The following is a 23,726-nucleotide window of genomic DNA, read 5'->3' as shown; positions in this document are numbered from 1 at the left end:
TGCTTTCTGACACATACTTAACACAAGTGAAAAAACATTAAATACAATACGAACATGACTGAATTTTGTGTCTGTTTGCATAAGGGTTGCATTCCATCACACCTATGCTTGGACTGGTTGCATCTTCATATTGAGTAAAATGGGATGCAACTGTGCTCATAAGAAATCAGCACTGGGAACTGAAATAAAATTAAATGAGTGAGTCACTAAAAAGTGGACTCTGTACAGTATATTAACTGCTTAGTGATTAGCCTCAAAGCTGAAAGTGCTCATAACCATAAGTCTCTCTCCTAAAGTCTACAATTTTCAAATTCTGAGTCCCTTATTTATAAATATTAATACATCTGACCTATGTGTTATGTTACTGTAATGAATAAAAAAATAAGCAGGATTATACAGTCACGACAGTGATAAAGATCTCTTGTGCTAGCCCCACTTAATAATTCATGCCTGCTTTTGTCTGTCAGGAGTGTGGACTAAATATTATGCCAACTAATAAGATGGACCTTTTTAAAACCATAGACCTGGCAACAGCATCCAAACTAAATAATAAAACAATTATTTGAAATATTTTGCCTGGTTTAGACTGGTTTTGTTACGTCACAACCCCATTAGCATACTCTCCTCCACCATCTAGGTGATGTATTCATTCAGAACTCCCGTGGACTTTGTGCCATCATCTGTTCTCTCATACGCGTGATCCAAATCAACCAGAACACACTGCTTTAGTATCCCGGTACTGCACACAAACCAAATGGTGAAAAGACGAGCAGGCCATGAACTGTTAGAAAAACAGTGTTGGCATAAATATGCTAGATTTCTATATAAAGCAAATGAATACACAATTTGTGTGTCAGCACTAGATGTTTTAATAGGTGTGAAAATAAGACAAAGTTTACAAGCTGTACAAAAGGCCAAATCGTGACTCATAAACCAGCACCTTGTCATTACATAAACTGATATGTGCAGTGTCTTAGTATGACAGCCAATCTAAAACAGTTTGAGTGGGTGACATAGTAAACATATTGCATGGACATTTTATTAGCAACTGAACAAAGAACAGGTGAGTATATATTTTAAACATAATTTCAACAACAAATATAGTTTAACAGCAAACTTCCCCTTTCAACCAAACAAACAAACAAACAAAGAAAAAAAAAAACACAAGGGTGGTTCCTGCAGGACACTGCCACCAAGTCAGAGAATAAAGTTTTACATTCAACTCAATCACCATGCCACTTTTATTTTCATGAGGTTCAAAAGTGCTTTATAAAATCAAGGGCATTCATTTCTAAATCAACTAGAGAACGGGAGTTAATATTTTGAAAATATGACAATCACTAGATGTTTCTTTTAGTTTTAGAGCTTTGAGATGGCGGTCAGCAAGGAACCAGTCAGCACAACACAGGAGGCCAAGAGGAAGATGGAGCAGTTGGCTAATCCCTGAGGGAAAACAGGTGTTTGACGTCAGCTCTACTCAAAATATTTGGTTCTGACTGTGTTCCTTTGTAGTTGAACTTAATAAAAACTTTAAAAACATTTCAAAGTCACAAGAAATGTCGTCTGCTGGCCGGGTAGTTTTGCCAGTGAAATTTTCTTTGGATGACTAAAGCATGTTATCCATAGCAGACTAGATTAGCGATTTGGGCCTGTGGGAAACCACTACAAAACTGGTCATACAAAATTGACCATATATTTTGCTCATCTTGTGATAAAGAGAAGCATAGAATAAGTGGTAAGTGTTATGGCATTTTCTATCCTTAGGTTACACAGGGTCACGTGTGGGCCTTGAGGTCCTCAGCAGTATTAGTTGTTTGGCTTTGCATGAGAACAGCAGGTGCCAGTCTATCGGGTCGAAGAGACCTAATGTTGTCTTCCTAGACACAATAGATAGCTTGCTGTTGATGCTCCATTAACATAAACAGACAGTGTCTCCAGACTAGAATATGCTGACGGTAACACTAACATAGGTAAAGATATTTTCTTTAGATAATTCTAGGCGTGTAGTATTTGTGGTGTTATCTTGGGGTTTAAAGTCGATCCACCAGCATGAGTTGGGCAGAATGTGAGACTGACTCAGGCACTTCTGATGTACCATTTCTCCTTGGCTTCAATAAATTGAAATTTCTTCCCTCCTCACAGTCGACCATTGATTTCAGCAATTTCTTCTCAACAGTAAGAACTTCAATGTCACAGGAGTCATAATTCTTGTGTCTGAATTACAAACAAGTTTGAAAAATACAGTATCTTACGTGTTAGAGCTTTAGGAAGCTAAACTGCTGGATGATACAAGTTTGTCAAAATGGCTGGGGCAGATAATCTGTGGCAAAAGGCCTTGAGCAATTGAGCCAGTGGCTGAACTCGACTTTGATTCTTGTAATAAAATTTCACTGTAATTCTAACAGCATTTCCCATTAATTAAGTAACTGAATTACTGTTTTTTTTAACCAAGTTCACAGTAAAAAAAAAAAAAAAAAATATATATATCTATCTGTGATTGATTAACTATTGGATAGTCGCCCCTCACCCTTACAATCTAGTGACAATCACATCACCCTGAATTGAGAGACCTTCTCTGGCATTATGAATAGTGAACAGACTGCTGATGTCATTCATACCATGTTGAATTTTACTCTTTTGGTAGCTTACATCATCAACAACAATTCCCATCCACATGTGGCTCACAGAAACCAAAATCACAGGTGAAAAAATCCACAAAGCAAGTTGTGTTTTTTGAGTGACTTTACAAGATACTGCTGACAAAGAAAGTCAACAGAGCAGACGCACAGGCAGAGAGAAACAGGGTAAGATGTGGAGCAAGCCTGTGTGTGAAGAGAGAGAGGTGTAGGTGTGTGCGCGCGCATCTGTGGAAATGGGAACTGAAGGGAAAAGCAAGGTGAGCAGATGAAAGTAGTCTGAGTGAATACTAAAATAAGATGGGGTATTAAGACGCTAGATGTAGAATAAGTACAACTTACTAAAGAAAATATCTTTCAATAAAACCTTTAAGAAGTCATTTGGTATTGTATTTGACATGCTTTAATGTAGAATCACTGTGTGCTTATTATTGATGAAAATGTTAAATTTTACCTCTACATAATCAATGGCATAATTTACTTCCACTACATTCAACTATTCCTCACTGGGGGGTTAGTTTAGCTGTGAGCCCAGGTTTTTTGGAAAGTCAAATTTTGGAAGCTGTTCATTTTAGATCAAAATTCCCAGAGATGCACCACATCCCAAAATATATGTACATATTTTAGTTGGAGACATTACCATTATGATAACTTTAAAAGATGCCTCAAGTTAAAACTGGCTCAACTCACCCTGTTCAACCCTAAAGCATTTAACAGAACTGTATCTTACCTTAATCTCTCTGAACACCAAAGATCCCCACAGTGCTGCAACCAGACCATATCCCTACGGAGGAGCCAAACAACAAACCAAATATTTTTCTTGTTATACATTTACAATTAAAAACTGAGAGCCAAAGAATTAATCAGTGTGTGAATGTAAGCTGCATGGGACTTTCAAAGTATGAAAAAACAATAATGTAATTCTAACAGAAGGAAGAATGACAGATAGAGGATGGCAATAGTTTTATTCCTTCATGGTCCTAGAGCAGCAGGTTTATCCATCACCAAGTCTAGGGCAACATTTACACGGGACTCACACCGAACGCGGAACGGAAGCGGAACGGTACTTTGCCCGGCGTCAACTCACACCGGACGCGGATCAGCCACGGAACGGCAGCGGAGCAAGCCGGCCGTATTCACGCAAGATCACGAGATCACGCGAGAATCCTGGACATACCCGAGACCCCGCGATAAACAGTGTATAAAGAAAACAACAACAACAAACAGCTGACTTTGCTTCTCCGACGTGGAGGAGATTATAAAAAAAGCATCTGTTGTGTCATAAAGGATTGTGCGTTGTTCCACTTCAACAATTAGTCTCTCGTTGAGACCCTTTGATCAATCTTTGATCACCTGGTGCCACCGGTCATGACGTAACGTTGATGTGAAGTTGTAAAAAGCTACATGAACTGAGTATTGTGTTTTATTTTGAAAGGGGGCGGAAGTTTATTACGTTGATTCAAGGCCCGGTTTCCTGTCTGGTGCGCAGTGCTCTGTTGAAATTTACGAGGTTTAGCCGCGGCTCGCGGAAGAAATAGAAATCCTGCGGAAAGCTCGCGCCGTGGCGCGGAGAGCTGCTTCTGGGACGCTTCTGATCCGCGTCTGATCCGCGCCCTGTGTGAGTGCTCTCATTGACTAGACTGGCTTCTATATGCTACGGTGACCGCGGCGGTGCCGTTCCGCTTCCGTTCCGCGTCCGGTGTGAGTTGGCCTTTAGACACCTCAACAACTACCAGCTAAATTGCCATTCAATTGGCCCCAGAAATGATACTGAAAATGAATGCTTGATTTCTATGATCCCCAGAAGATGAATCCTAATGCTTTGCAAAAACTCATCTTCTACAAAATGTCAGAATACAATGACAATGGGGATAGCCATTGTATTTTGTAATCAGTTGAGCTCTTCTGGGAAATTAAACTTTCTTCCACCCATTCTGGACACTGAGCTTTTCCTGGAAAATATCACCACAAGGGAAATATCACAGTCAGAAAAAAAAAAAATAGAAATAAATCTCGAGATAAATGATGCATGGCTATATCTTGACTAATGAGTTTCAGCAGACTACGCAGGAATGTTGACACATTGTAAACAAAACTGAAACCTCTGAAAAACATAATTATTGAGTGTTTGCTCAGTGTTGAGGGAAAATTCACATTGATTCTTCAGTACAGGTCAAGTACAGTGTGCACACTTGAATCTGTCAGTCCAATTGGTGGTGAACAGATAGCACTTATTTGACCAGCACACTCAGTTTTAGGACATGGTGTACTTACTGCACTGATAATAGGAAAGGTAATGACTGCACTCAGGTAGTTATTGGCCAAGAACCAGCAGTATGTAGCCAATGCCCACATTATTCCAGACAACAGACCTGAAGAGCAGAAAGAGACAGGAGTTATTCTTGCCACAGCAGACAAGCAAGTAGAGAGTCAGAGTTTTCAATTCAAGTAGAAAAACATGATTTGAAGAGGTGCAGAGAATTAAATGTCGGCATCTTAGCCACGAACAGCCACTCGAGGATGGCTACAGAATATGTCTCCATAAGCCCTCATATTAAAATGGCCAACTTCACAGCACAAAAGAATACCTCATTTCCCAATTTATGACAGTAGTGAACCTTCTATATAACTTTTCAGTTCAAATTATATAAAGACTTATAGTTATGCACAATTAACGGTGAGACCACCAGAGCAACCAAAGCCACCACACTCTGAGCCTCATAACAGCTCTTCAAAAAGCTGTTGTCATGGATACACATATCCCTTTAAGTGTATGCTATGAATATTTCACAGCTTACTTTGGTGTCAGACACCAATATTCTTTGGTACTCACCGTAGAACTTTCAACTGTTGACTGTATTACACCACAGATCAGCTGTTTGGGTCAAGAAGGTTGGAAGTCTATGCATAATTGCCTCATACAACCCCACTTCAAAATACATGAACTATCCCTTTAAATAGTTACAGGAATCACTAACTGGGCCACAAATTGTAGGGTAGGTCTAAGAAGAACATGTCCCTCATTTTAATTTTCAGAGTAACTGTAAATGTGTGGACATGGTGTTGAAGTCCCCCGTGGTGCCATGAAATGAAGGTCTACTCTGAAGCACCACCCACCAAGCTGTAACCCAAACAACTGATCAGGTCGCAGTGGGCATGTTTGCTCTCAGCGGTTTTGCCTAAATTAACACATCCAACCATCCCGAGTGGATGTGTTTATGCATAGAGCTTGGCAAAGGAAGCTTCTGCATTTCCTCTGATTGTTCCCATCGTGTCTCAACTCATGCCTTGAGTCAAACTGGAGCTATTATTAAACACTCTTGTGGCCCCCTTGGGCATGACAGTTCAGTGGTTCACAGATATAAATCAGCTGGTGGAAAATGGTGTCACACTGTAGTCAGGAGCCATAGTTTTTAGACTGACTGACAGAGGTGAATATGATGAAGGGCAGCAGCTCGTGGTTTGTTTAGAAGTGGTTCCTGACCAATTTTTTTGCATTATGGCCCTTTAAAAATAGAAATGTCTTGCTACTTCACATTACAAATTATGGGCCTGTATCCGGCCTTGAATTACGAGCCTGAATCCAGCCTTGAATTATGAGCAGCTTTCATTTTTAGACTGTCTAATGTGAAGAATTTCTAATGGCCTAAAGAGAGAAAAGTATTAACAATCATCATTGACTAAAACCTGTCCTATCTTATTTTTTTTGTGTGGAATAGTGGTAATTTAATAATAGATTTATACTGAAAAGAAGAATAGTTACAACTAATTCTGACTCTTGGTAAGAAAAGTCAGTTGTGTTAACTCAATTTCAATTGTCAATGACATGACTCAATATTGGTTATGCAACAAAACTGACAATATTGTACATTACCTGGTAGGATGGCTCTGGAGTAGATTCTGGGCTTATTATTCATGGCAGCGCAGTAGATGGCAAAGTACACTGTGCTTGCAATGAAAATGCCAGAGCACTGCGCGTAAACGTAGTCCAGGTCTGTGAAGAGGTCAAAACTATTTCAAGTTTCACATCCTTTGTGTTTAGCCCTGCAGGTCTGCAATAAAAGCTAATATCAAGGTCTATAAAGGTAATCACAGTTAGAGCTAAAGTGATACAAAAATGCAGAACACGTTTTATTGTAAAAAGAAATCCTCAAGCTATTTTACTGACGGTGTTTAGTGTGTGTCAGGGAATTCCATATTACACCTGGTTCTCTGGAGGGTTATAAACCAACAGTGTGGTAGCATTCAAAACCTAAGAGAACATTGAAGTAATTGATGGTAGCTTAAAAAAGGTCCAAAGTGAAGGTGGTTATAAAAAACTAAAATGTTACCATAGACACTGGCTCCGTGGAACATGCTGTCATGGCATGATGAATGGGTCTTAATGTAGAGGATGGGTACAAAGGAGGAGCCGTACAGCAGGCCTGACACAACAGCAAGCAGGTAGCCGCTGAAAAGATGAGTGGACTGAGAAACTGCTTGATGGGATGGATTTTAGATCTCTGCTGACATTGTTGAATTAAAACTAATTTAACTATTACATACAACACTGATGAAATTCTCAGGACTGAATGTGCATGGTTGGGATGTATACAGCTATTTTTCCACACTTTTCATCAAACAAGGAGAAACGATGCACTACTGATCAAACTGCAATCATCAGCAAGTGTGCCGCATTTTATGCATTTAAGGATTTCTGCTGTTTAGCTCTTTCATTTCATTGAGTACTAACATTTTACCTTACTTGTTGTATTAAGTGGTATTTTAGTTTGAAACTTTTTATTAAAAAGTTGCAGTGTGTGAGATTTAGGTGGCCCCATTTAGAGAATATTGCAGAAATGAAGACTATTCTTTTGCATTTAAGCCTCTAGTTAATTCCTCTTTCTGTCCTCTCATACATGCTCACACTAATCTCATAGCTGACATTATCTGGGGCTGTCAATCATGTTATCAGCCGTTTTCTGCAGCTAGTCACGTCTATCTTACAATACAGCAACACACGCAGTTAGCCTATCAGCTTGCTAATGATTTTCTCACTTTATCTTCAGTATGCTGCTGTGTTGCACAGCCTCTCCACATCTCCACTCAGTGTTTGCAGATTCATTATTTCATCAGCCACCACCAACAGTGTCTGGACTCCATGGGGGTGGGGGGGAATTTATCTTGCTGTTTCTAAGGGCCAATGCCCCTTGATCAGAAAGGTCTCCCTGTAGAGTCGCCATTTTTGTCAAGACTTAATTACTAGATATCATGTTGTAATAAATAAATGTTTACTTCATTCACTTGTGTCTCTGTCTGAAATTGAATATGCCCAACTATGTTTATCAGTGTAAAATCACCATATATGCAGACATCCCAAGTTCCAAAAAGTCATTTCCGGGAGACGAAAGCTTATTGGTGTATTTTGCTGACCAAACCAATCGGCGCGCTCTCACTCGCAACCATGCTCGCTTGAATGCATGCACGGGTGCTTCATGTAGCTCATTGTATCTCAGTCTCACGCGCTCACCCCCCTCCCCTCCTCTCGCCTATGCCTGCGCAATGTAACTGAAAGTAATCCGAGCATGATGCGCGAGGTACTATCTTTTCTTTATGCTCGCACTCGCATTTTTTTTTATCTCTCTCGCGTAATCCAAAATCCGGGATGTTTTACCTAGCTCGCGGGCATCAGGGAGCCACTGTTAATATCAGGGAGACTCCCGGACTTCCGGGAGACTTGGGATGTCTGTATATGTTTACTTTAAAAATGAGCTTTTGATATCTATATGCTGTGCATCCTCTTCCATGAGACCACGATGTGTGTACAGTACCCAAGAAAGGACTAATAGAGATAGGGCTAAAATCTAGATAGGGCCTTTTTTTTAAAAATTTTACATACACTGTAGTTTTTAGGGTGAACTGAGAGTGTTGCAATCTGCATCTACACCAATCCTACACATGTCATGTATGTCACCTGAAAAGAAACTTGCTACACTTGCTAAGACATAAATTGTATTACATTCAAGGCCAAGGTAGCCAGCAGCTGCAGAGTGAATGACTAAGACCTTGGGTGAAAAGCCTAGGGCTTCATTAAAATATTTAAAATGTGTTTTACCCTCGAGAAACACTTCCACTGATAATTTAATCAAAATCAATGTTTCATAAATCTTTCCTATGTTTTTAGCTTGCAAGTACAATATCTGTGCACACAGCTCACTGACTGTTAATGAGTTAGCTCACATTAACCGCCTGGTCTTTGGTCCGATCACATCTATCCAGAACTCTGAGGAACTTGGTCCATAGTTGCTTGACGTTATTCTCTGCAGAAAGGAACAACATCCTAATATGGAGTCATGCTGTTTTTCAAAACAATGACACCAGCAGAACACACGAAACAAGACAAAGTCATCACAACTCACTTTGAGATACCAAGTGGCAGGAATCGATTGTCCTTCACATTCTCCTTGTATGAACATTGGTGAATTTAAATTTGCTTTGAGTGTGAGGTTCAGAAATGAAACAGACCAACATCCAATCAATGTACTCACCCTGTCAATAAGTAATGGAATCGATTCGGGGTTGGGATGCAGTTCAACGTCCGATTTCACAAAGAAAAAGATCAAGCCACTGCAAAAAGGACAAAACAAAAAAAGCATGTCTTTCGTCCAAAATAAATTGACTTTTTTTTCCCCCTTGCATTTTTTTTCTTTTGTTCTTATATCAAAAAGTAGTGAACTTCAAAATGTAGCTAACCTGAGCAGACACAACCCAGCTCCACAATAATTTAATATGGGCCTGGAAACCTCCTGAGCAACAATCCCAAACCAGCCAAATCTAGGAAACAAAAAGCCATATTCAATTATATTTTGAAGAAAATCTGATGATGATGTGAGATGACATCTCCATTCCCAACAATTTCACTTGCTTAAATACACCATGATGGCCTTTTTTTAAAAAAAGGTTAGAGCAAACTTGCAGGACAGAAATTAGTTTTCGGTTCTGGCTGGAAGGACAAATATTCATCTAACTTACCTTGAACTGGCCCAGCCCATCAACAAACTTGAGGATCCCCAAATTAAAATCCCAAGAGCGAGGCCAATTGCTTTAACAATTGGAACAACTGCTATATTGCCTGTAGATGATGATGACATGACAGAAAAAGTTAGCAACATGCATGCCTTAGAGTTAGTGTGAACCTCCCATATGTCCCATTTTGTTAACAGGAAAGCTGGTAAGAAATGGCTGTGTTCACTCTTTGTAAACAGTACATGGAAGTGGCAGTGACAAAGACTGTAGTCAATAACGTTTGGGCAAAAAGTTAAATGTTTTAACAGAAAATACAGATGACTAATATTATAATAACCAGTTTCATGTAAAATATGTTTGAGCTACATGAGCTACTGTGCATGGTCAGGTGATGGAGCAAAACTCCTTCAACATCAGAATCAGAAGTACTTTATTAATCCCCGTAGGGAAATTGTTTGGGAAACATGCGGATAATGGCACCAATGGGTGCTCATAGCAGATTTTAGGAGTCGAGAAAATCCATCTGTAACCAGTGACATTGCTGTGTGGCTTTACAATGTTGTTTTCGAAGGTCTTGCGAAAGCTTATTGCCACTAGCCATCATGAGAGGTTTCTTGCTTGACAGATCGGGAACAAATGATTTGTTTACTTGCATTCAGAGCTGTATACTTTTTGTCAGGGTGAAAATACAAACCTACCAACATGCAGTAGCCCGCAGCACAGGCAGGAGAACTTATCAATATGGAATCACCTGGTTTAGTGCTTTTTCTTACTGCCATCCAGAAACTTTTGTCCTGTGTTGTTTGACATAATATTTATGTGGATTGGCATATTACAATTTCTTTATTTGCATAGTTTAAAGTTAATGCCAATGTCTGGTCTAAATGTCATGTGAAAGGGCACATTGCAAATGAATACTTATTCCCATCACTGTATAAGTCTGTATGGTTGTATGAACAGAAAGATATTTATAAAATATGACTTCACTAACCTATTTCTTTTTACTTTGTTTTCTGCTTTTTATCCTCAACCCAGCAGGGTTGGATGAGCACACTAACATGTGATAGATTTTGAAATATTCTTTAAATTGCCACTATAGAAGAACTCATTAGCACACAGCTTGTATAATTTCTGGCACTGGCAAATATTAATTTTAGGCTAAAATAGTGCACTGTCAACAGTACTAAACATAAGTGTACTTTATATCATTAACATAAAGTATAAAATGGGACACTGTCCTCAAAGTTGGTCTCATCTCTCACTGGAAGCATACCAACATCATTTTAAGATGGACTGCAGCAGAACATCTCTTTATATTGGATGATTTAAGTCCATCTGCTGTGTCCCAACCTAGCTGGACACTTGAAGGAGACTTAATCTTCTGAGACCAACCTTGCACTCAAATCACATGAAATGAGCATAAATGATTTGAAGTTGAAGTTTTACTTTAATAAGACAATACCTGTAGCCCAGATGACACCTCCAAGCATGGCAAAAGGGTAGAATTTGGGTGACTGAAGCATCAGGTCTCCGACCATAGATACAACCCATATTGCTGCACAGGATACCCACTGAAAAAACATGCCTGTGGACAGAACGCAGGCAAATTCTCATAGAAGCCTTCAGAGTATTATTATATTATATTTAATACTGTTAAATGTCAAGAAAAAGTGCTGTATGCCTACCATCTCCCATCTCTATTCTTTTGACAGGAACTATGTTGCTTCCATACAACAGCACAGCAACCAAATTTGCAGCAATTCCGTAGGCGAAATGAGTCATATTGGTTGAGTTTAAGGTGAGATCAAATGTTTCCAATTTGCACATTGCAGCTTTTTCATCACATCTGGCACCTGGAAGCATGTGAAAGCAAAAACATCCAAGGTTATTGATTCCTGACACTAGCCTCAGGCTCCCTCACATTCATCATCACAGACAAATTAATGCTGTTTTCATACCTTGTTCAGCAGCATGTGCACCATGACAGCTCACCGATAACGCGGTAACAAATAAAAGCAAATGTGGGTATTTTGCTTCGAGCATGTTAAAACTAAATGTTTGTTTTAATGTGCTATAGCCTGTCCACAGTGTTAAAAGGCCGTGTGTAACTGCAGTGGCAAGGTCTGACACTCAGCCAGGTGCTACCAATTATCTAATCACTCAGCCTGACGCATGGTGGCTGCAGTGGATTCATGACCACCGTGCCAACACTGTGGAACAGGCGGCAAAACCACTTCAGTCATGTCTGAAATTATTTGTGGTCCATAAAAATAAATATGCTGAATTAATGCAAGGTTAGGACACAATACACACACATAAACAAATGATCTCAACAAGGTTGCCTGGCGTGCTGAGCACAGCTCAGACAGTCTTCACAGAGAGCACATTCTATATTTAAACCTGTTTTATTCACATCAGGAAATCCTGTATTTGAGCTGCAGCGCCAAGACTGCATTTCCCTACCTCAAGAGAAGATATGCGTTTCCTGCTTTCATTCGTTTCCCCCTTTGCACACTTATGTTCTATTATACTTTCCACGTTTTATATCATGTATTCAAACAATTAAGAATTAAGGAAATGAGCCAGCAGATGTCGCCTAAAACGCGCGGATGTATAATGGATCAAATATTATTTAAATTTAAAACATGTCGACTCCAACCCGTGTATTTAAATTTAATTGAAACATCCACATGAGGTCCTCAGAGAGATGAATGTGAGTCAAGCAATATTTCTTATGATTTCTTCTTATTTCTTATTTCTTATTTTAAAGACCTATATTAAACTTGAAGTTTCAAAAAGTTTAATAAGATAACTTTGTATGCCACGTCCTTATAACTTGAGTGTACATACAGAGCATTTGTAATGTCTGTAAACGGGAATCCAAAGATTCGCCCCGAGGTGTGCAATGAATCACGGCAGAAAACGCTACAATTACAGCTGCAAGGTGTCCCCTCAGTATCTGTTCTACTGCACAGGATCGTATATCTGAATATCTGAAAGGAGAAGAAGAAAAAAAAAACTCAAAGATCAAGTCTCCTCATGTTTTGTTGGAGGGTGGTTTCCCAGACTGTCCATCCCCTACGCAGTTGTCTCTGTACACTATGTGGCCACAAATCCTCCCTTTCCAAAATGAGTTTCGGAAGTTGAGCACTCCTCCTGGTTTGACTTGGGCGCAAAAAAGACACTCAACCATGATAATACCATAAGTTCTAATGGGGAAGTCTCGCTTTCACTGGCTGTGTTTCCCTTTTCTAAAACTCACCAGCAGCTTTCGGAGGTGCCCTCTTTCAAAAAGTAGTTTGATAATTGCGAGCGTGTGTGTTGTCTATTTGTTTTTTGTTGTTTCACAAGTTGGATACTCGCAGCAGCACCGGGACAGGAGGACAGATAAAGACAAGTACCGACACACCCGTGGATTGTATAATTTGGATGTTAATGATGCGCTGCCAGATTCCGTGGATTCGCAAACTGGTGCGAGCTTTGTTGTCCCGACACGGTCCAACGTGGTGTACATAACGTTAAAGTCAAAGCGCCTGAAACCAGCCAATATACGGGGCACAATCAGACCAAAACTGAGGAGAAAAGTAAGAAGGACTAAGTCGGCTAATTCAGCTTTTACGCAGAGCAAACTTGGCACTTTGGAGCAGGATGCGGGTCAAATCAAGCACAACTTTACACGCAAGGCTTCCTGGGGAGAAACCAAGGATGTTGATTATAAAACATTGGATATAATCCATAAATCTCATATAGATGCACAAACAAACTCTCACGTTAGTTCTATCCGAATTTACAGCCAGAGGGCACCGCCATGGTTCAGCCCAGAGGACGTGAAAGCCATGCGCTTTCTTGCGGATGCCAAGGTTTTGCGCGTCAAAGAAGTTTCACGTGGAGTCTCTTCATCACTTCTGATATTTGAGGGCAAGACAGGAAGTCCAGTGAGCGACCACAAAAACGCAAAACTGACCTATGTATGTGGAGGACAGTGTGGAGTAATCAACAGCCCCGTGGACACCACCGAAGTGTTCGCTTTTCATCTGGACAGGGTGCTGGGACTCAATAGGACATTACCAGCTGTAAGCAGAAAGTTCAGCTTATTACACGGTATGTCAGGGCAAATTTCTTATTTTCTGATCGAAGCTGGATAAAACTCAGCATGGAACACAATCCAAGCTAATTCATAACTGCACAGATGATGATAGAGAGAGAGAGAGAGAGGTGAGGATGGTTGTCTGAGGAAAATAAATTACCTTTTCTGACTTGATTGGCTGGTTTCCTAACTGAGTGCAGAGCTGCTTTCTATGTACTCAGAATACAAATTGCACATTTTATAGCTGTATAATCAGTATTACAGGACTGTAATCAGTTCTATAGAGACACACAGAAAACATGAATATTATCCTGATGAAGTGGATCTGTGCAGCTTTGTCACATATTTAGGTGGTTTTGTAGTTTAAAGTATCCCCCTACAATAAATGACTGTTCCCATGGCAAACTATGACTGTAATAAAACTTAGTCAAAGGAGGCATGAGATTGAGGGAATAGTTATGTGTTATGTGTTATGTTCAGTGTCATAAGGAGACAGGGCTCTCATTCCCTTTTATTTTTAAATGTCAGTGGCCAGATTAATGTACAAACCGGTATGAATCACATGGAAGCTTTTCACATTTAAAGACATAAATTAAAACTAACTTCTGCTTTGTCAAAACCCTGAGGAAATGTCAGCACACATGGTAACTAACAATTAAGGGGTGAATACAAAGCAGACGACGGAGAGCCACTATTCACTGTCCTCTCCTCCACATGTTGTCATTATTCTGTCTACTAATTACACCTGGGGAAAAAAAAACAAACTCACATGACACAACACTGTCTTTCTCAGTATTTGATTTGTTTGTGGTTTCATCATGCTGTGCAAAATGAAAAATGACATCATGTACAAGAGAAATGTTAGTGCTGTTTGATACATCACTTAACTTGTCACTGGACTTTCTCTCGCCTGCCTTGATCTGTTCAATCACAAAAGTAGAGTGAATAAATGCCAGTGAGAGCACCACTGATGAGGTATATGCATATGTGATTTTCCTGGATAAATATAGGTTAAAACTTACTGAGACTCAGCAGTTGTTGAAACTTGACCATATAATCCCTTTATCCTCACTCTTTAGATGGCCAGCCCTGTCCAGTGGTGTCATGGGATGCATCTCTCTACCCAGAAGGCCTTGCTGCAGGCTTGTCCACTGTGAAGTTAACATGGGGGAAATACCAGAGCTCCCTGAAACAGAGGTGTTGGCATAAAAACACCAGCCCAAAGCCTGACTCTGGCTGCTCCACAGTTCATCACTATGAGTGGAGTAAACTAGCTCTGTTTGACTTCTTGTTGCAGGTAACAGTTTAAAAAATGAAAGCTTTCTGTGACACTGGCAAAGATTTATTAGTTCCACGTTTTCTGAATGTGAGAAAACACGGCTGCATCTTTTCTGTGCTTCACTAACCTTTTTTTCTTTTTTTCAGTTTTGATTTTCAGCCTCTGGGGAGGCTGTCCCCAGAGTTTATTGAATTCCATAAATGCTTCATAAATGACCTTTGCAAACATCTCGTTTGTCTGTTCCAGCAGCTGTTATTGCTGCAAAAATAGGTTAAATGTCCTCAGAGGTATTGTCCTCTGGCTGAATAGAAGTCTTGTTTCCTGTGTGGGAAGCAGCTTGGAAGTCTGATCATATTTTGGCATTGAGGACACATCTCTTGAGAGTTCCTTAATTCATCTCTTAATCATGAAAAAGCATTGTAGAGTGAAAAATTACAAAGTACATTTGTAAACATGGGATACATTTCGAAAATACTGAATCAGCCATTGAAAGTATAGTGCCACATCTTTGATTATCCATGTTTTGTTAGTTCTTTATGTCATGGTTATGTCAGGAGAAATTCATATTATGCAGGGAATATATAAACATCTTATTGAATTAAACTGATACAGAAAAGTTACTGCACTAATTCTAAATAACAGACAAATCGCAAGTTTTTTTTGTCCTGAACTGACCCGTGCAGGCTGACAAATGAACCATGGCTAAATGCTGAAGCCAGGTCTTGGTTCTAGCTAGGTTCTCTTTTTTTGATGAAAAATATGTGTACTAAATACATTTTCCTTTTGATTCACATATCCTAGGACTCACTTCATAAAAGTCCTTAATTTATGAGAAGCACAATAATCATGGATATATAATACAGTCAGGAGTTTGAATAAAAAATAAAGATTTGAATTAATTTGAAATTATAATCTAAAATAATAATTTAGATGATCTATGATTTATGATTCAAAGTTTTATTATTTGAGACCAATAAATATTTGAAGCCTGTTACAGTGGAGTTTTGAGATGACAAAGGCTTTTGTTTGTGAAGGCAGGGCTGTCAAACACAACTCTGGAATCCATAGGATTATTTTATTAATTCCAATCCAATTTTTTTTTTTTTTCTGAATGTACATGTACTAAAAGAAACAATTTGGAAGTGTTATTTGTAGATTATTATGTAATGCTTTTACTGGCCTTGCCTATATGAGATCAAACTGGGCTGTATGTGGAGCATGATCTAAAATGAGTTTGACAGTCCTGGCATAAGGGCTTACAGTACAGCCAGGTATGTTTAGGGGCTTGTTGGTTTGATTGACAGGTATCCTATTTTCATCTCATTACCCTTCATACCTTGGTAGATGATCATAAACCCAAGTGACCCCAACCCACAGAAGCGGTGTATGTGAGTGGCACCTAATCATGGCTTGAAAAGTCCCATCTGAAACCTATTAGTGATATCTCAGATGTTGCGTCATTGTTTTTTATTACTGTTTGGTAGCACCATCTAAAACATCTGCCAATCCAAAGGTTTAGTGTAAGGGAGTGAAGGATGCTTTGAAGCTGTAGTTAGGATTACAGGTTCCAGTCCTTGAGGAGGAAACAGGAGTTAAATGAGAGGAAGTGCTCCCTGATAGGCTTAAGAAATTCCCCCGTGCAGTCATGTCACTCAGCAGTCTGGTAATTGATGTCGATGTCTAATCAAATAATCAAGCAGTCCTGCCAAAGAGACACAACAAAGACCAACCTGCTGGATGTGTACAGCCTTTTCTTTTTCTTTATTTTGTTTCTTTGCTAAACAATTTTAATTATTTAATTGTGTAATAAACAAAACAACAAAAAAACTCCTGTACTTGCCAGGGTCATCAAATACTTCAAAATATTGAGCTGAAAAAATGCCAGTCACATCTGTTATTGTATTCTCAATAGATCAAGTATAAATCTTCTTTGAAGAAATATGAAATGCACTTTCTTTTTCAGATTCACAACCGTCTGGATCAGAGCTGTTGTGGATTCAGGCCCAGGCAGGAGGATGCGTGTGTGGAACTCGGCCACCATGCTGAATGTGGGGACCAGAACCAAATACAACTGACAAACATCGTCCACAGAGGTCACGATCCTAGACACCTGGTCTTCACCAACAACAAGGGGTTCTTTGACCGCAACGAGGACAACCTGGACTTCAGGCTCCTGGAAGGAATCAAAGAGTAAGATTGTATTACAACATTGACAAGACACAAGAAAAAAAAACATTATATGATAAAGGCAGATTATTTTTGTGTTTTGTTTTTATTTTCTCTTAAATTAATTTTGTTAATTTACTTAAGTTTGTGCTGGCAGATTTGATCTCAACATGGTAAAAACTGTCTGCCATGAATTTTGTACAAGTGATGGTGGACAGTTTTTCATGGGTTGTTTTCAAGAGCTGTTTTTCAGAGTTTCAGATTTTTCCCTCCTTAACAACATGTTTGAAAAAGTCCAGCAAACAAACTGTATGAATGCAGATTTCCACACAATAATCTGCAAACATACGAAAACAGTCATCAAAAACAAGAAAATGACGTTTCTATCTCTATATAACCCTCTTCAAACTTAATACACATAATTTTCGTAAATATTTAGATCTGGTTAGAAGTAGAAGTAGTGGTTTAGAAGTAAATGTCTGTTTTGGATATAAATCTGGGGGCGATGATAATGTGTTCTTTCTGTTTATCCCCCACCGATCTGTGTGATCTGTAATTCCAAACCACACTGCTGAGACATTGCTTTCATTTCATTTATCTTTTGATCAATAAATCAGTGAGTCATGCCACTGAGGAGACAGAACAGAAACTGTGGTTTTGGCAAAGATGCTTGTGGCTCCTTGTGATCCTCATCAAAACTGTAGCTCCTTTTCTGGCATTCAAATATAAAGGCAATAAGTCTAAATTTAGAAGATATCCAATGACCTTAGATAGATAGCTAGAAAGCAGGATGTCATTAATACCTGATATTTCTTTCATCTTTTTGGACCCTCTGTAGATCTGAGAGAGTTCTTTGACTTTCAAGGAGGCTAAACAAACTGATGTTTGACATCTTATTCCAGGCACATTTCAAACTAACGTGCAACAAACAGGATTGCAGTTTATTGGAAAAGCTGAAGCACTTGAAAACCTAAATGTAGGTTTTACCAGTCATCTTCAAAGTCCACATGCTCATGCCCCACTTTACTCTCTTGTGGTCAGTCATTATAGCTATACAAACATTTCACTGAGGCAGAACTCCTCTGCAGGCAGTCCAAAAATCCACTCAAAATTCAGTGAGGCGACTCACGAAACAGTATCTCTTGAGTTAAGTGGCAAATAACTTGGTACTATAATACTAATCGTTTATCTTGTTCTTGTTATATGAGATGTTATTCGCCCACATTCATACAAACCGACCGCTCCAACACAGCTTCATGTTATAGATGAAGAGATCATAAATTCAAAATATTCACCTCTGCTGATATTTTCTTTGTATGAGTGAGCTTACCCACTTGTAAGCTGTTAAAATGTCAAAAAACTACAAGCTTTCAGCCTGTATTTGTGGTAGAAGTATGAGTAACCTATCATGTCACTCATAACTGCCATGAAGAGTTGTATTTTGTTGGAGTACAAGTGATGGTGGACAGTCTTTCATGGGTTGTTTTCAAGAGCTTTTCAAGTCCAACAAACACAGTGTGTAAATGCAGATTTCCACAGAATAATCTGCAAACATAAGTAAGCAGTCATCAAAAACAAGTCTTTATGCCTCTCTTCAAACTTAAAACACATAATTTTAGTAACTATTTAGATCTGGTCCAACAAAGTAAATGTCTGTTTTAGATATAAATCTGGGGGCGATCATAATGTGTTCTTTCTATTTATGGTAGAAGTATGATGTAGCTCCCATGAAGAGTTGTATTTTGTTGGAGTACAAGTGATGGTAGACAGTCTTTCATGGGTTGTATTTGAGAGTTTTCTGAAGGTTTGGCCACATATGCATCCTCAGCACTGCAGCATAAAGTAGATAAATGTGTTTGTCTTCATTAGCAACACCTAACAACTCCATAGCAACTATACTTATATAGTTTATATAACTGTTATAGGCTGGCTAAATGTCATAGGCTTTTTTTTTTGTTGAAAAACTTAAAAACAAGCAACCTAGCCGTGTACTAACTAAATGAAGGTTTCCTGTTTGCAGTCAGGCAAGGATATGTGTAGCAGGCTAGTAGAAAATACGTTAATAAAGGAACTTACTGGAAACTTAATAAATACTTAAATAAATCTGAAGTAAATCTGTATCCTCACAACTCAAAAACTTTTTTTCGAGGCCTAGATACCTCAACATGACTCAGGAATTCCTGCGAGTTGATTTGATTGATTTGATGCTAACAGACTACACAAAGTTAGTTCTTGCAGGTAGTGAGAACTCAGACGAACCAGATGAAATAAAAGTTAAAAGTAGAGGTCAGTTTTAGCCTAAAAGAAACTCTGGCATTGTTTTTACAAAGTGAAGTTGTAACAGATGTTGTTGCAAGATACTGTCGACACTCATTTCTTACATATTTTAAGGAAGCCTAATGCAACTCATCAGTCTAACGCTGAGATTGTTAGTTGCTCCCTTTGTGTTAAGGATAAAATCATGTTTGAAGTTATCATCTGGCTTTTTTCCTTTGTTTTCTTCTTCAGCTGTTATTGTTTGTTTGTGTCGCAGTTGCCTTCTTCTTTTTTGCAAATGATATAGCATAAGGGAACAAACAAGATAAAATTGATCAAAGATACATTGGATTCAGGTTGTTTCTATTTTTGGCAAGTTTGACTTTGTTGTCTGTATACTATGAAAACAGGGTGCTAGAGCTTTGCCCAGTGAAACCAATCGAATTATTCCTGTTCTCCGGTAAGAGAAGCTCTGCCTGTGAGTCATCTACGTGAAACCAAATCTCAGTTTGATTGTATCTTTTCCTCACTTCACGTCTTTGCAGGCTTCCAGAGCATGCTGTGTCGGTCTTGAAGAGTAGGAGACTGAGGGAGAAGCTCCTCCAGTCCCTGTTTCTGGATCAGATATACTGGGAGAGCCAAGGTGGCCGGCAGGGCATCGACAAGCTGATCGATGTAATTGAGAGGCGGGCCAAGGTCCTCCTGACTTACATCAATGCTCATGGGATCAAAGTCATCACAATGAATGTGTGACGAGAGTCATATCTGTCGAAAGGCCAAATTATTGAGACATAGATAAAGTACATTGATCCCTGTGACTTCACTGTGTCCTTTCAGAATGTCCTTAAACAAGACACTGGAGTTTTATCCACTTACGATTTGGATAAAAACATCAACTAAGTTCTAAAACTGTTACACACATTTTAGTTTATGTCAATTCATTAATGCCAATTAATATCACAAGATTGTGAGAGCACATCCTGTCATGTAACACCAGCCCCAATTGTCAGACCATGTCATTTAACAATAAAAGAATGGAAAAATTAAGATTAAGATAAATGAGAAATTATATATTTTTTATGACTGCAAAAATAACTTTTATCATATTGCTAATGAAGGACCTATTATAAATGATCTACTATACATTTAAAACACTAAGCAGCAGCAACATTGTGCAGAAATGGGTGTTTTTGCGATTTAGCACCCCCAGAGTGCAATATCATTATTGTAAATATAAACAGATGTACACATGCATTTGTTACTTGTGTGTTACTTATGATCAAAAACTAGCAAGTCTAGCCAGTGTTACTTACTGCTGATGTTACTGTTACTTACTAGCCCAACAGCAAGAAGCCCAGCTCGGTGTCTGTCTTTCAGTCTTTTATTTCACCAAGCTCTCACCAACGACTAAAAGGTAGTCTCAGATATAACCCTATCCAGTTTTCACACTCTCTTTTTCTCTCCTTAGCTTCTGATGTCAACATCCCCTTCTATCTTTTTGCTTCTGCCATTATGTCCATAGAGACTGCTGAGCCTGGTTACATTGCCTGCTTGCCCAGCTCAGGTTCTGGCACGACACTGTCTCCGCTCCATGTCTGCATTCCAATGTGCCTCAGGTCTGAAGACCTTCTTGTCCCCGTTATCCAAAATGCCTGTGGGCCAAGCACAGTCCAGCTATAGCTATAGCTATAGCAACTGTCTGTCTATAGTATGCAGCAGTTACTGTCAGTTTACTGTCTGTCAGAAAATCTTGTAAAGCGAGAGTTGAGGCATTACTTACTTCTCACAGAGGGTTGCATAGCAGATTCTGTGCCCTGTACAACTGGGCACAGAGTGGAAATGTCAGTTAGCATTCACCTGGTTACCAGTCAGTGTATCAAAATGATTTAAAATCTGTTATTTTATGGGAGAAAAGTTACACAGTGTTGCTCTAATATAACCAATTTTGACATTTAAAGTGAGCCTAACCTTAAATTAAAGTCACAAATTTTACTTCCTTTCAAGTATTCTGTCTTCCCCAGAGGCGAATCTGCATCTATCTTCATGTACAGTAACTTGTAAAGATAACTTTTGCTCCTCCTGAGGCCTTTCAGGAAGTGCAATTTACATTACGTATGAATGGAATGCACTAAAGATTTCCTTCTTTTCTCCTGAGGTGAGTGACAAGAATTGAGATGCTGATAGAGCCTCTTAGCGTAGCCACAACCCAAATCCGCTTGGCTTGATTAGGGTCACACATTACACACTGAAAAAGATTTCAATCTTAATGAGTTATTTAAACCTGTGTACAGTTCTTTTTTAACAAATCTCCCAAGTCAAAGTGTTTAAACAATCATACGCTTAAGATCCAATACAGCATTGCATATTATCATGAACAGTGTAAATTCTGAAGCATGTCTTGTCATAGTGTCTGTATATTATAAACTTTAAGATGAGAATTTAGAGGGAATTATTCCTTTTATGTGCACTCTTATTTCCAACTATAAAAAACACCTTCACTTGTAACCATTTTCTCTGTATTTATTTATTTTTGTACTTTATTTTTTAATTGTTAAAGATGTTTCAGCATCTGAGTGGCAATAAAATCATTTCAATATGTATCAAATGTGTGAGCTTTAATCAAGAAAATGATTAACAGCAATTCTTCAGCTTTTCATTTTATCTTAATCATATTGGATTGTGGTGTGAAGCATGGCAAGATTTAATTTCAGTCACATTTCATAAAAAAAAGGTTTTGCACTTATATTGTTTAAAATGATATAAACTGATATCAAACTATTACAAGTCCATACAATCCATACAAATGCATTAGCAAAGACATTTTTCTCATGTCCACAAAGTATCAGTCAAAGCATGGTCAGAAATAGGCTGAGGCTCTGAAATCTGATCCACAGCATGGTGTCTGCTTTTCGCGCTGTCGTAAACAGTGTGCTTTGGGCTCCGAGAGTTAGAGTCGATGGGGCTTTGTAGGTTATTTTCTCGTGTCCATGCCTGGCATTCACTCGGCTGTTGTTTTAACCCCTTTGCACCCGGCATTAGTGCGTCAGTGGGGTCCATGCTTCTGTGTGTTTGTGTTAGAAAGACCCCTCTAGTTCCCAGAGTGCTCTGCAGCGGAACTTACTTTCTTTACATACACGTGTGTATGCATATTTTCATACAATAACATACACACAGACAAAAGATGACTTTTGACCAATATAAGTATGCAACAATATATGTAAAGACACACACAGACACATACACAAGCAGCATGACCTTGACCTTTCCTTTCCTGTTTCTCAATGTGCTCACATTCAGTCCCACTCAGTGAAATTAGACTACTGCAGAAACAGTATGTAAAGTTCTGCAGATAAAGTGCTGCACTTCAAACTGACAAACAAGCCTTTACAAGCATCTACTTAGTCAGTCTACTCATACTCACTCAGCCAAGCGATTCTCTGAAAAATTAAATTGCATTGCATATGAAGGAAGTAAAACTCATCTCTACAAGTAAGCAACAATAGTTTGCACTCCAGGTAATAAGAAAAAAGTACTCATTCCATATAGGCTCATAAAATACAGAAAAAAATATCTATATATTTTAGATATTTTCTTGCTGACATGATGTCCAAACGTAAGTCTTTGTTTATTTGATAAAGTGATGATGAACTACACACTGAAATAAGACAGGCTTTAATAAAATATTATATAAGAGATAGCAGTGATATAAAATAACATGATGCTATTCTTATTATCATAGCTACATTTCCCAATCGCCTTTTCTTTAATCTGCTGATTCCTTTCAGTATTAGAGGTTAAAAAACACTACATAGAATTTGCTATTTTTGCGATTTAGTGCCACAATTTCACAGTGCAATACCACTGTTATAAATATATACAGCCGTACACGTGTATTTGTTATAAATGTATTAATTATGACCAAAAACTAGCGAGTGGACAACTTTGCTTACAGCCAAACATAACGCAAGTGCAACAACACAAGACATAGCAGCTGGCTAATATTACTGTCTTGTCCAACAGCAAGAAGCCCAGCTCAGCGTCTGTCTTATTTTATGAAGCTCAGTTTCACTATAATCTGGTGGCCTCTTGCTCTGTCACTCTCTTTGTTTCCCTTAGCTTCCTCCGTCAATGTCCTCTTCACCTCTGCCATTATGTCCATACAGGCTGCTGAGCCTGGTTACATTGCTCCCTTGCCCAGCTCCAGTTCTAGCATAATAACATTTTCGATCACCGTCAGTATTCACCCATGTACTGGGAAAACCTCCTCATCCTAGTGATCCATAAAACCTGTGGTCCA

At 38.8% G+C, this 23,726-nt stretch overlaps 2 protein-coding genes across 3 annotated transcripts; one reads left to right on the top strand and one right to left on the bottom strand.

Moving 5' to 3' along the window:
• Positions 1 to 846: 846 nt before the first annotated feature.
• tmem144b (transmembrane protein 144b) lies at positions 847 to 12,125 on the bottom strand. Of its 2 annotated transcripts, none has more exons than XM_027286315.1 (12): positions 12,105 to 12,125; positions 11,327 to 11,494; positions 11,104 to 11,226; positions 9,648 to 9,747; positions 9,369 to 9,449; positions 9,164 to 9,242; positions 8,856 to 8,935; positions 6,968 to 7,086; positions 6,511 to 6,630; positions 4,911 to 5,008; positions 3,367 to 3,420; positions 847 to 1,443 (listed from the first exon to the last, which is right to left on the bottom strand). In XM_027286315.1, the coding sequence occupies exons 2-12, from the start codon at positions 11,466 to 11,468 to the stop codon at positions 1,360 to 1,362; spliced, it is 1,080 nt and encodes a 359-aa protein (XP_027142116.1). In that variant the 5' UTR covers positions 11,469 to 11,494; positions 12,105 to 12,125; the 3' UTR covers positions 847 to 1,359. The 2 variants fall into 2 exon arrangements, with proteins under 2 accessions (XP_027142116.1, XP_010741217.2); XM_010742915.3 differs by lacking the exon at positions 12,105 to 12,125 and adding an exon at positions 11,600 to 11,858.
• A 271-nt stretch (positions 12,126 to 12,396) lies between these two features.
• On the top strand, positions 12,397 to 22,029 carry gask1b (golgi associated kinase 1B). Its single transcript, XM_027286311.1, has 4 exons — positions 12,397 to 13,742; positions 14,808 to 15,025; positions 16,971 to 17,197; positions 19,975 to 22,029. Exons 1-4 carry the CDS (start codon positions 12,854 to 12,856, stop codon positions 20,180 to 20,182), a joined length of 1,542 nt encoding a protein of 513 aa, XP_027142112.1. The 5' UTR covers positions 12,397 to 12,853; the 3' UTR covers positions 20,183 to 22,029.
• The last annotated feature ends 1,697 nt before the right edge of the window (positions 22,030 to 23,726 follow it).

This window comes from Larimichthys crocea, chromosome I (genome assembly GCF_000972845.2).
Source record: "Larimichthys crocea isolate SSNF chromosome I, L_crocea_2.0, whole genome shotgun sequence".
NCBI classification, from domain to species: domain Eukaryota; kingdom Metazoa; phylum Chordata; class Actinopteri; family Sciaenidae; genus Larimichthys; species Larimichthys crocea.
The sequence above is the reverse complement of the archived record's forward strand: the minus strand, read 5'-3'. Positions and strand labels throughout refer to the sequence as shown.

What these genes read in the sequence shown, in the direction of transcription:
- gask1b (XM_027286311.1), top strand. Translation starts at nt 12,854, where the DNA reads ATGGGGAAGTCTCGCTTTCACTGGCTGTGTTTCCCTTTTCTAAAACTC. An exon ending in TGTTTGACTTCTTGTTGCAG is followed by an intron (nt 15,026 to 16,970) that starts GTAACAGTTTAA and finishes TTTCTTTTTCAG; the next exon opens with ATTCACAACCGTCTGGATCA. An exon ending in CTCCTGGAAGGAATCAAAGA is followed by an intron (nt 17,198 to 19,974) that starts GTAAGATTGTAT and finishes ACGTCTTTGCAG; the next exon opens with GCTTCCAGAGCATGCTGTGT.
- tmem144b (XM_010742915.3), bottom strand. Translation starts at nt 11,684, where the DNA reads ATGCTCGAAGCAAAATACCCACATTTGCTTTTATTTGTTACCGCGTTA. An exon ending in AGGTGTCATCTGGGCTACAG is followed by an intron (nt 9,748 to 11,103) that starts GTATTGTCTTAT and finishes CATCATCTACAG; the next exon opens with GCAATATAGCAGTTGTTCCA. An exon ending in CCACGGAGCCAGTGTCTATG is followed by an intron (nt 6,631 to 6,967) that starts GTAACATTTTAG and finishes ACCTCTTCACAG; the next exon opens with ACCTGGACTACGTTTACGCG.